Here is a 12,261-nt window from a genome sequence, read left to right on the forward strand (position 1 = left end):
TCTGGCATTGGTCCAGCTGTTGTCAGTCTCTCTCAGACAGTCGGAGTAAAGACAGAGGAAACATCTGCCTGCTCGTCTGGCTCTGTCTGTCACATACACAGATGCAGACACACACACACACACGCGTGTCGTCTCTCTTTCCACCATAAAAAACCCATAATAATTTGACACAGTTGTGACAGGAAACGACGAGGGAAGAAAACCTGGTTTAGAGTCTTATTATAACAGAAAACCTGTCAAAGTGTCATCGCAGTTTAACTCGCCGAGCTTAAACACACAACAGCAGACGCAAACACACAAACACACAAACACACATAACACAAGTGTTACTGAGCTTCATTAAAATGTTAAAACAACAACAACAACAAATTTAAAGACAACAAAAAAACTACATGGAAAATCAACTCTTTGTGACTTTTTGAAATCCAGCCGTGGGTGAATATATTCCATATTCCACTGTCATTTTTAATGATCTTTAAATGTGATCAAATACAGTGATGCAACCATTTATTATCCTTCTGATATGAAATATTAATATTTTCATTTAAAAAGAAACAAAAAACAGATTAAATTGAGGTGAAATTACTGAAAAAGGAAGTTCACAGAAGGACAATGTTGAACAAAAGTTCAATAAAGACGTTTTTATTTCCATCAGTTAAACAAAAACCGTTAGGGTTCCCACACCTTGGTTGATGTCAAATTCAAGGACTTTTCCAGGTCCAATTCCCCTCAAATTCAAGGACCGAATGTGCTGACACAGCTTAAGATGGGAGAACAATTGTAAGAGCTTGTCTTCATCCATGATGATCCCTAGTTTTCACTGAGAACTGATACAAAAAAACGCATGAACTATCCCTTTAATTATGGTTAAACATGGTCATCTATTATTGGGACAGTTGTGTTTTAAAATAAATAAATCAAGGGCTTGACTAAAACGTTGTCACCTGTCGTGCGGTTTTGAACAGGAAGTGGGTCAGCTCACAAGTGGAAGTGGATTTCACAGCTGACAGATTTTGTGGCGCGTCATTAACTCTGATCCCGCTAAAATAATTTGCTCGTCAAACATTAGAGAGTCGTAATGACTTGTTGACATTTCTGTTCTCAGGGAGGCGAGTGTGACTCAAACCCTCGCCGCCGCCGTCCCCCACTAACCCACACACACACACACACACGCACGCACGCACTGCATAGCCTCGTTATCACAGTATTTGTGGCTAATCCGTTAGAAAATGAGCCAGGATTTGTATAATCACACATCGTTTTATGATTAGATATTAATTAAAAAAAATATTTAGCTAAGAGGTTTTTGTAGATAAGCCAGATTTGTTAATTGAATAAATGAACACTGTGCCGTCTGCTCAATATGTTCCGTTTTTGGTTTTTTTATGAATATTAATTAAAGTGAAAACATATTTTTAAAGAAAGAAAACATAGATCGGCATTTGATAAATATTAGAAACCCATGGTTCTCAAACTGCAGTACTTCCTCCAGTACTTGGAGAAAAAAGAATCATAATAATCTAATTTACACCACTATATTACCACTATATGTTGGTAATAATGGTGTCATTTACTAGTACTTACTAGTTAACAACTGATATAAACCACCAAACAACAACAAATATTTACTCAAAATGTTTGTAAATAAACGTTAACTTGCCTTTAATGTCATCTTCTGGCTAACCTTTAGCTAGATGCTTTACTGGTTTAAAACTCATGTTGGTTAACAGTAAAGTCTGACTTTGCTGAAGTTGTTTACTGACTTATTTTCACTTTATCAACATTTTAGCTGCTTAACCGATTTAAAACACAACTGTGTCACTTAGCTTTGATTGTTCTGTAGCTAATGTTAATTAATGTTAGCTAACACTTTCACATAACTTAAATAATTAAAAGTTCTCTGAACTTAAATCTGAAATCATACTTAACTGCTTAAATGATTTAAAACAAACCCACTGAAGTTTCCTTGGCTTATTTTTAGAAGGCTAATGTTAGCCAACCGTTGCTATCATGTTTTGGCTAAAAGCATTACCTCCCGACATGACCTCATTGATGAATTGACTTGGCACTTATCCAAACAAATTAAATGAAATAATTTGGCTATTTTAACTTTTAAAACTGTCTTTATTACATGAAAACAGAAACTAAAGTCAAGGAGATGTTTCTCAAACCTTTTAGCTCATATTTAAATTTTATCTTTACAAAAATCTCATTAAAAACACCATAAATATCCATGTAGGATGTTATATTTTTATTTTTCAAAGAGGCAGCTAGGATAAAGTCAAATTTGTCCACTATATTTGTTTTTCCAATAAGCTGTTTTAAAACTAAATTCTCATCGTTTAGCATATCACTAATTTGTTTAATATTTAATAGGCTTACAGTAATTAAATAAACCTGCAGATCATTTCTCTTATTCCCACATGAAATAAAGAGAAACCCAGGATTAGTTTATAGCAGATTTCACTCAGATATGTAACAAATATTGGCGTTAAAGAGATAAATGTAAGTGTTAACACGGGCAGTAGGACATAAGGTGAGGACAGAGAGACGGCCGGTTGATTAATCTCTGTTATTTACAGCCGTGCGGGGGGGACAACAACAACAACAACAATAACAACAAAAACACAGGAACATATTGCTAAACAGATTGCCTCAGGTCAAACCTAGCTTAGCGCTTTGCTCTTTGTCAGAAACATACGTGTCCAACACACAACTGCTGTCACTAATTAGTCATTAATTTGTATTTTAATGCGCTGTTGTTTCCTCTTTCTCACTAATGCAGCACTTCTGCAATAAAGTTATTAAGTTTATAGATATATATACTTTATGTTTTGTTTCATTTAATTAAAAGTAGTGAAGATAAGTGAATAACTTTAATGTACAGTTTTTTGTTAATAATAAAAGATAATAAAAATACACATGTATATATGATTTTTAAGTTTCCTTCAGTTAGGCAACTGAAAAATCTTGATTTTAAGAAACCTACTATTAGTGTTTAATTTCGTAATACTCATTTCATCTCATTTTCAGCAAAGCAAAACTTAACAAAAAAAAAAAAGCATCACTTGGTGCAAAGCAGTTTTTGCGTACATTGTGTGTTCTTTAATTTAGTGGAAAATAGATGGCGAACGCTACGTCCCCGTGAATTAGAGCATTTGTTTGTAAAGTTTGGAACGTTTATGATGTTTATGAATTTTTTGTAAAAATTCAATAAATCCTAAACTCAACAGTGCACACAGCTTCGGCTGAAACCCTGAGCACTGCTGCACCAAACATCAGCGAGGCATTTGCCGTATTTCCCAGGGCACATTGCCTTCATATATCTGGGTCAGATGGCGTTTCAGCTCTACACCATATGTCTATACTGTAGTCAGACCACAGGGAATGGCAGACTATTGTGAGTCTGTGTGTGTACATGTGTGTCCAGGCCCTGAGGGAATATGGACCTGGTTTTCCTGAATGAACAGAGAGTGTCTAAAAATGGAGGCTGAGGTTTGTGGGGGGAAAATAAATGTGAGACGTGTGCGAAAACATAGCCCAGCTTTTATCTTAAATTTGTCATTTTGACTTCAAAGTCTGGAAACAGCTCGCTCTCCCGCACCAAACTCCATAGAGAAAATGAGCGTTTTTAGCTGGTGGGGACACAGGAGCTGCTGGTCTACTATTTGTGTGACTAAGGTCAATCAGAATAAAGAGATTTAAAACACCAATGTCACAAAACAACACATTTAAACTCACTGATGAAGGAAGCTCTGATGTAAAATTGCTGAATTTTCTCATGGACTTTGCTGCGGGAGACTTGGTTACTGTTGTAGTGACACAAATTGTACTTTCCTGTTGGAATTCCATTAAAACATCTTAGAATTTGTGAGTAGTATTTTCCCTGTGTCCCCACTGGCAGCCATGTTTACAGTGCGTCTCAAGCTTCGTCCCAGCACAGTAGACAGTGCAGTCTGTCCAAAAAAAACCAGAATTCCTCAGCTAATCCTAGCACGGCCTGTTAACATTTTAATATCTTGGTGATTAGCACCAATCCTAAACCCCAGACACCTACCCTTCCTCCCTCCCTCCCTCCTTCCCTCGCTGCCGTCCCAGGCTTCTCTCCCCGGGGAAGCTGGCCATGCGAGTCCCGGGATTAAGGCCATTCAGTGCTTTGGAGTCTCGAGCCCTGAAAGTTAAACCCTGTGGATGTTTGCCATTTCATTTCTGTAAGTGGCACTGGCCTTGTTGTTAGGACAGTCAATTAAAGCTGGATTTATTCAAGGGGCGCTCGTTGGCAAAAGGGAAAAAAATAAATGCATCCATTCTGTTAATGTTTGAGTATTGGAGTCCTTCCGTCTAATTGTCTATTTGTCTAAGTCAAAGTCCTTTTTTTCCCACATTTGTTTGTGTGTGTGAAAGTGGGATGTTGTGTTTCAGGGGAGTGGAGTGTGTTGTTTTTTCCAGATGAATGAGCAGATGTTGCAGTTACTCAAGGGGGATTTATGTCAGGATGCAAACACACACACACACACACACATTCACACCGGACTTCATGTCATTATGTATGCATTCCAACAATCAACAACATCTACACACACAAAGGTCCCAGAGTTAGAGACTGGTTTTTAACTGTTCACGTGCTGCTTTCTAAGGAATTACAAAAAGGTCAAATTTAATTTATTTTGATGTAAAACAAGGTTACTTCTGTATTTAAAAAATAGACCTTACATTGGTCTGGTAAGCTGAGTAGATAATGGTTATTTTTGTTATATATGAAATATATAACAAATATATGAAATATATAATATATAGCAGCCATGGGTGGTTTAAATGTTTTTTAAATGAGCTAAAATAAATATTAGGTAGCTCTATTGTCCAATTCAACCACCAAAACAATCACATTAGCATTAGCATTGCATTTCCGGAACATTCCTTGACTGGCAAACGGACACTATATGTTGGTAAAGCTTTAAAATCAACGCAGCAGCCGGCAGCCTTGCTCAGAGTTTTGCTTCACAGTTGTGTGGGGATCTGCTTTGTGTTCACCTCTTTCAGACCACCAACAAGGAAGAGGCTGAGCAGTTTTGGAAAGCCACTTATATGAAACCGTCCACAGGCTTGTCCCGTAGCTCGAACCTCCGCCGAGCCAGTAGCATCAAGGACCTGATTAACAAATTCTCTGGTTCAGAGTATGTCTCTTCTTACGGGACTCTTCAAAGTCCTACGTCTGGAGTGGGACGGAGCCCTAGGTGGGTCTCCATGGAGGCCCTCCACTCTACAAAGTCCAGCACATCAAGCAAAGTCGATGGTCCGATTCCCTCCATCAAAGTGATTCCTCCACTCAAAGAAACCATCAAAGATGAGGACAAGTCTGCTGCGAGAGATGCCAAAGCTACTCAGATCACTGCGAGAATGGATTGTTCAGTAGAAGACCGTGTTGAAAGTGCGGACCCCCTACCAAGGAACAAAGCTCAAACCATAGTGGACTCTGGTAGAAACTCCATGGCCGACTCTGGAATGGGATCGGTAAGAAAACAAAACAAAACATGACACCGGTGAAGTCTTTGCATGAAATGGAAATCTCGCATCCCTACGTGAAGACGACACGACGGCATGACGGCATGGCACCGCAGGTCATTGAATGCATCTCCTTGCATGACTAAAAAACACCGCTCTCAATCCGCATGATGACTGGAGCAAATTTAACCACATCAAGACTCTAAAGCACTTCACCCTCACTTGTACTAATCAAAAATGGCCTCACAGATCTACCACTCACTTTCTTTGATTCTTTCACCTCGCAAGTATTGCCTGTGGACTAAAATAATAACCCTCTCACTACAGTTGTGTTGATTTTTGTTGCATGAAGTGATTATGGTGCACTCGACTGGTCTGACACTTTGCTTGGTGAGAAATAAGTGTCTCGCAGTTTACTGGGGCTTCTCGTCTTACAGAATGTACGAACACTGCGTGAAGTAATTTCTGACGTCTTAGTTTTGCTGTCAGTTAGTCACGATCAACATGTCCCTGTGTTTCCTGTCCAGAGCAGATGCATTCTTTGTCCATCTGTTCCATCAAAAGACAACTCTTCACTCTTGCTTTGACGACTCAATTAGCTGGTGTTTAGTGATTCTACGTATATTTGTTTTTACTAAAAGTCACACAAGGAGAAAAAAAAAGCTTATGTCGTGAATCACAGTTTTAGTCATTGACCTCATAACTCTCGTTTATTATTCATGTTTCTCATCTCTAGTTGGGGTTTCATAAAACCTAAATATCGCAACAAAAAAACTGATATGGGGAAATGCCTACATTCTCAAAAACCTCTCCAATATCGCTAATGTCATTTTGCTCACATGCTACTGCTAACAATACCAGTTAAAAATTCATGTCTCGGACTAGCCATTGTTAGCTATTGTTAGCCATTGTTTGCTATTGTTAGCAATAGCATGTAGCATATTGTTATCGATTGATTTTGCGAACGATAACTAACGATTGTGTTGGCGTTGGCGTTTCACATTTTCTCCTGTTTTTCCAAGTTCCATTTCTGACTGTTTACTCGTCCAAGTAACAGGAGTGAACATGACCTGCTGGAGGCGATAACTCTCCTGTGATTAATTCTACTGCTAACAGTGTTCATAGTTATTTGCTGACATAGCTTCAATCAAGTTAAAGCTAGCTAAACTTCCTCGCTCACGTTGTGCCTCTTAACCTGGTCTTAACACGAGGCTTAACTCGTAAAACAAGTGTCCTCCGTTTCTGAGCAAACATCAGGACGTTAGTAGACTCTTGTAGAATTAGAGGTACTGATCGGTGTAAAATATTTCAGCTCAGGGAGTTGAAGATATTTAGTTATATATACACTTTTCATACAAGGCAGTGCAACTCAAAGGAAAACAGGATAAAAACAATAATCAAAGAATAACAGCACACCGCCAGCCCCTCCCCCACCCGACAACCATCTCAACCGAACATATGGCCGGTATTATGTATTTAAAACTTTAAGAAATGACTGAAGAAAAGACGGAAGGAAGTGACAAAAGAAGTGAGGAAAGGAAATGAAGTGAGGAAAGCAGCCGTGAGAGGAAACACTGGAGACGAAAATATAACTAATATACTAAAAACGGGAGGTAAAAGAAAACATTTAAAAACAAAAATAGAAAGCATAAAAACGTTTAAAAATGATACAGAGCATAGTAAAAACACACAGCTAATCACTAAATAAATAATAAATAAATAACTAATAAAGGTCAGGTAAAAAGCCGCTTATATTCGTGTTCTTATTTAGACAGAGTTTTTCGCGATCACCCGGTGAACGTCGTCAAAACATTTCATCGCAAAAAAAAAATCAGTCGATATTTTGTCAGGAATTTTTTGAAGACGAAACCCGAGTGGAAAAAACAGCTGTTTGCCAATATGTTCTGTTGTCAAATGTACGTCAGCGCTGTGCGTGAGCTAAAATATTTGTGGAGTCCTTCTGCCCCCTAGTGGCCAGAGAAGACACTTCATAGCTAAAAAATACTTTTTGGAATAGACTGTGCTGTTGGTTTATTTTCCCTGACAGAGATTAATCAGTGTGTTAATCTCACGTTAGATCCATATACATTCATAATTTCTCTAGTTTTTCAGTTTTTATACATATATAATTCCACCACCTCCAGTCAGTGTGTGTCTCCATGTTTTGTCCACCTTCCTCATCCTCTGTTCCCTCTCCTCCAGGAGTCTGAATTTGAGCTGAACAAGCAGCCTGACAGCCCGACAGAGGAGGAGCCATCCACACCCAGAGTCACGTCCGCCAGCCAGAACCCCAAATATCAGCTGTTCCTCAACAATGACCTGAGGACCAATGACCTGAAGACCAACGGACTGAGTGGCGGCAAGAACACGGATGCCCCGGGAGCCGGCGGGTCATCGGGGGAGAACGGTCCCAGACTGGCCCGGTGGGAGACGACCCGGCTGGGGCAGAACCAGTACAGAGGCTCCCTGGAGTCCCTGACCTCACGGGACTGGGACACGATGTCTGACAGGGTGAGTGAGACAAAGCATGAAGTGTGTGTGTGATAATGAGATGCTATGTAACTCCTGGACAACACACTGCTATGGTTGTTAAACAGTGCCATCTTCTGGACAAAACAGATGATGGCATTTAAAAGTAAAAGTATGTTACCAGAAAATGACTTCAGTAGAAGTTGAACTCACTTTTTGTAGGTAAAATGAAATTTGTACTTAAGTACAGAAATGAAGTATTTGTACTTTGTTATATTACAACATTAGTCAAACCTTTGTCTTTTTGGACTCTTAAAAAACACAAATGTAGAACTTTCTTTTTAGTTTATTGTAATCCACAATGCCGTAATTCTATTTAAGTGATAATAATATTATAATTCATATCATAACGTTCTTCCTTTCCAGTTATTGGACCGTACCCTCTTTTGGACTAAACACAAATTTAAGGTTTCTCATTGGCCGTCCTCTTTGTCCATGTGTTTTTACCAGAGTTCCTCAACGTCCTCAACTAAATTTAATAAAAGTTGAGAAACGTTCACATTTCACATTCTTTCACAAATCAAATATAATCATCTAAATTTCAAGCACCTTTTTGTTTTTAATAAAAATGACATTGTGACAGTTAAAGTGTTCATTTAACACACTCCACACTAAAATCTCACCTTTAATTACGTGTAATTCACACCTAAAGTTAAAATGTGTCTTTTAATTCATTTTTAATTCAATGTGTGTTCACTGTATAGTGAGGTTTTTTTTTTATACATGAATAGATTAAAAGAGTTTGCTTTGTAATGAAATGAGAAATTGTTGGGTTTAACAAACACAGCGACATCTCCACTTATCATTTAGTTTTCCTGTGTCTTATGTTGTTTATTTCTTTGTTTATTTACAGCTGGGTGTCGTTGACAGTCCTCCTCGAGTCTTCAACAGTCCGTATACTACGACCGCCTCCATGGATTATAATCCCGTGTATCGAATGTCAGAGTACAAGGTTTGTTTACAACCAGTGTTTGCACAAACATGAGTACAAAAAAACTATTTAGCTTCATGCTAACAACACATCACATAAGAAAGTTCAGCCGTGTATTCTTGTCTCTCTTATTAGCACTTCTGTCATATTTGTTTCACAGTAAATTTGTCGTACTGTTTAATTATTAACCGCTAAACATGTCTCCGACTAGCCATTTTTAGCTTTTGGTAGCTATTGGTAACAATAGCATGTAGAGTGTAGTTATCAACTGCTATTGCTAACAATACCAGTTGAGAAATGCAAACAGCTCTCGGACTAGCCATTGCTATTGCTACAGTTAGCTATTGTTAGCAGTTGTTAGCCATTGTTAGCTATTGTTAGCTATTGGTTGCAATAGTATGTCTTGTTATTGATTTCTATCACTAACAATACCAATAGCCATTGTTAGCTGTTGTCTCACAGTGTCTATGTCCTTGTCCCTCCAGGTGCAGAGTGGACTGTCTCCTGCCACCTCAGAGATGAACCTGTACAGCATGAACAACCGCAGCACGAGTCCAGTGGGCATCAACACCTCGGCCAACCTGACCACGCAACGCTCGCGGTTCTCCACCTACGACACTCTGAGGAGGAGGCCAGAGGTCAACGTCCCTGTATGTCTACTCACACACACACCCACACACACACACTCTTTGACCACATGAAAACACACTCCACCATCACATCAACGTTGTGTTAACATCTGTGTGTGTGTTTGCTGCCCCCAGCAGGTGGTGTCCACACATTACAGCTTACGCTCCGCCACTCTGGGTGGGCCCAACAAAAAGGACTACATCGAGGAACTAACCAAACAACTGGACGCCTGTCAGAAGGTAAGTCTTGTTAGGTGATCGGCTAATCTGGTTAAAGTGACCATGTGACCATGTGACCATGTGACCATCTACACCTCTCAGATGATTAGAAACTCTTATGTGTTTGTTTTTGTTCAGCGAAACCAGTTCCTCGAGGCAGAGAGTGTGGAGATGGAGAAGGAGAGAAACCAGATCAGGTATTTATTTACTTACACTTCAATCTTCTCAAAAAACTTAACTCAATTTAACTTAATGTACCTTTACTTATCTTGTTAGCTCTTGAGTGCCTCTTGTGCTTTCAGGACAAACTGCAGTCTGACAGCTGTCATGTTTTTTGTTTGTGTGAAGGTTTGAGATGCGCGGTCTCCTGGTGAACAACGAGGACCTTCTGAGGACAAACGCTCAACTGTCCAACGAGATGAAGAAGATGAGGGAGCAGATGATAGAGATGGAGAGAGAGAACCAGCTGATGGGCGAGAAGTACAGAGAGATGGAGGTAAGCAATGAAGGGATGATGAAGCAGGTGGTAACGTTCATGTGTTCACGCCACTCATATGTGTCGTCTTTGTGCAGGTGGAGGTGAGACAGGCACGGGACATTATGGTGGAGGCCAACACTCAGGAGTACGCCTTCAACTTCCTGCAGCAGTCGCTGAAAAACAAGATCCAGGACGCGGAGGTACGTTCTTTAAGAACCACCTGTGGGCGTGGATCTAAACTCTGGAGAATCTGTTTTAATACTAAAGTAAACAAGTTTGTGATGACTCATGTTTCACATCAGAAATGTATTACATGTTTATTTTTTAAGTAATGTGATTTTGTTTAATAAACAATTGTAGTTTTATTTTTCTATGAAAAAGTCCAAAATAAGTTTCAGGTTTCTTATTTTTATATTTAAAATTTCACTCAAAGACAAAACGTTCCTTTAGTCTGCGTGAATGTTAAATTAGATTTAATTTAATAATTGTATATATTTATTTATTTATTTGTATTTTCCTTTAACATTAAGATTTAATTTTAGTTCTATTTTATTTACTTTGTTTGTTTTTTATTAGTAATATATTATTTTTAATATATATTTTAAATTATATCTAAATCTATAAAATTATATAAATTTACAAAATTATATATATATATAAATATATATTTAAACATTTGATAAAAAATGACATATATAAAATGAATAAATATCTTTATTTTACAGTGTTAACTTTAAATTAAAAAGTTGATTTCCTTTTTGTGTGGGTTTTTTTGTTTAGTTTTTGTTTTTTTGTTAATTCTCTTAGAATGGGGATATATGGAATATACATATATACACATATATTCAGGAATGTTCTTCTCTTAAAAATGTAAAACATAAATTATACGGTTATTATTTACTATTAAGGTCTGATGTTAGCGAAAACTTTACATGCACTTGTGTGAAACTGGAAATGAAATGATATTCATAAATGTATATATTCATGTAAAAGTGTGTATGTGTACACCTGTATTTGTATCTTTTCGGGGACTATGACTTTACACAGCAAAATAAAGACCTTTGGTTTTGCTTTTAAAGTTTAATGCATTATATTAATTTTAAGGATCAGCAAAGGATTGAGTTTATTCCAAAGTTATATTAAAGGACATTTATAATAAAATGTATTATATTAATAATGGGTCCCCACAACGATGCAATTAGTGTAAGTCTGTCTTGGCTTTGAGTTTTTTTTTTAAGTTTAACGTAAATACCGCGTGTGTGTGTGTTGTGTTCAGGAAAACCTGGAGAAGCAGACGCAGCACGCTCAGACTCTGGGTGAGAAGTTGTGGCTGGCAGAGCGACAACTGGAGGAGTTTGAGGTGGACAAAGAAACCAAAGACAAGAAGACGTCTGAGCTCAACAGCACCATCATCAGGCTGGAGACAGAGGTACGGCTGGTGGTGGTTTCTCCGTACATTTTTATAAATCCTGTCATATCTTTATTTTGTTGTATCTGTAACACGTTTTGTGTTTCCAGCTCAGCGAGGCCGTGCAGGTGTCCACGCAGGCCGTGGCGGAGATGAACCTGCAGAAGAAGCTGCGTGACGACGCCCACCTGAGGGTGGAGGAGCTGGAGGAGGCTCTGCTGGAGAAGGACCAGGAGGTGCAGAAGCTGCAGATCCTCGTCAACAGACTGCAGGGAGAGGTATTTCACCTGTCTCGCACTTTCTCATAAACCTTTTATACTCCAGTGGAGAATCAGTCAGTCACACGTGTGTGTGTGTGTCGCAGGTCTCTGGTAAGCTGATCGACAAGGAGCGGACTCTGGAGGAGGAGATCCAGCTCAGAGAGAGACTCCAGCTGCAGTGTAAACAGGCGGAGAGGACGGTGGACGACCTGCAAATGGAGCTGCAGGGCGTGAACCAGGCCAGAGACGACCTGTCCAAACAACTCAAACAGGCTCAGGTACACATCAGACGACAGCTCATGCTG

The 12,261-nt window shown here is 38.8% G+C and overlaps 1 protein-coding gene across 1 annotated transcript in view; it reads left to right on the forward strand.

Moving 5' to 3' along the window:
• Positions 1–12,261, forward strand: part of LOC122758656 — a 49,957-nt gene that overhangs the window by 33,908 nt on the left and 3,788 nt on the right. Inside the window, exons 9-20 of the mRNA XM_044012925.1 lie at positions 5,041–5,511; positions 7,705–8,013; positions 8,398–8,439; positions 8,885–8,983; positions 9,448–9,612; positions 9,727–9,831; positions 9,949–10,007; positions 10,159–10,306; positions 10,384–10,488; positions 11,565–11,717; positions 11,807–11,974; positions 12,061–12,234. Of these exons, the coding sequence (XP_043868860.1) occupies positions 5,041–5,511; positions 7,705–8,013; positions 8,398–8,439; positions 8,885–8,983; positions 9,448–9,612; positions 9,727–9,831; positions 9,949–10,007; positions 10,159–10,306; positions 10,384–10,488; positions 11,565–11,717; positions 11,807–11,974; positions 12,061–12,234 (1,998 nt within the window). The remainder of the gene's footprint in view (positions 1–5,040; positions 5,512–7,704; positions 8,014–8,397; positions 8,440–8,884; positions 8,984–9,447; positions 9,613–9,726; positions 9,832–9,948; positions 10,008–10,158; positions 10,307–10,383; positions 10,489–11,564; positions 11,718–11,806; positions 11,975–12,060; positions 12,235–12,261) is intronic.

This window comes from Solea senegalensis, linkage group LG21 (assembly GCF_019176455.1).
Source record: "Solea senegalensis isolate Sse05_10M linkage group LG21, IFAPA_SoseM_1, whole genome shotgun sequence".
Taxonomy (NCBI): Eukaryota; Metazoa; Chordata; class Actinopteri; order Pleuronectiformes; family Soleidae; genus Solea; species Solea senegalensis.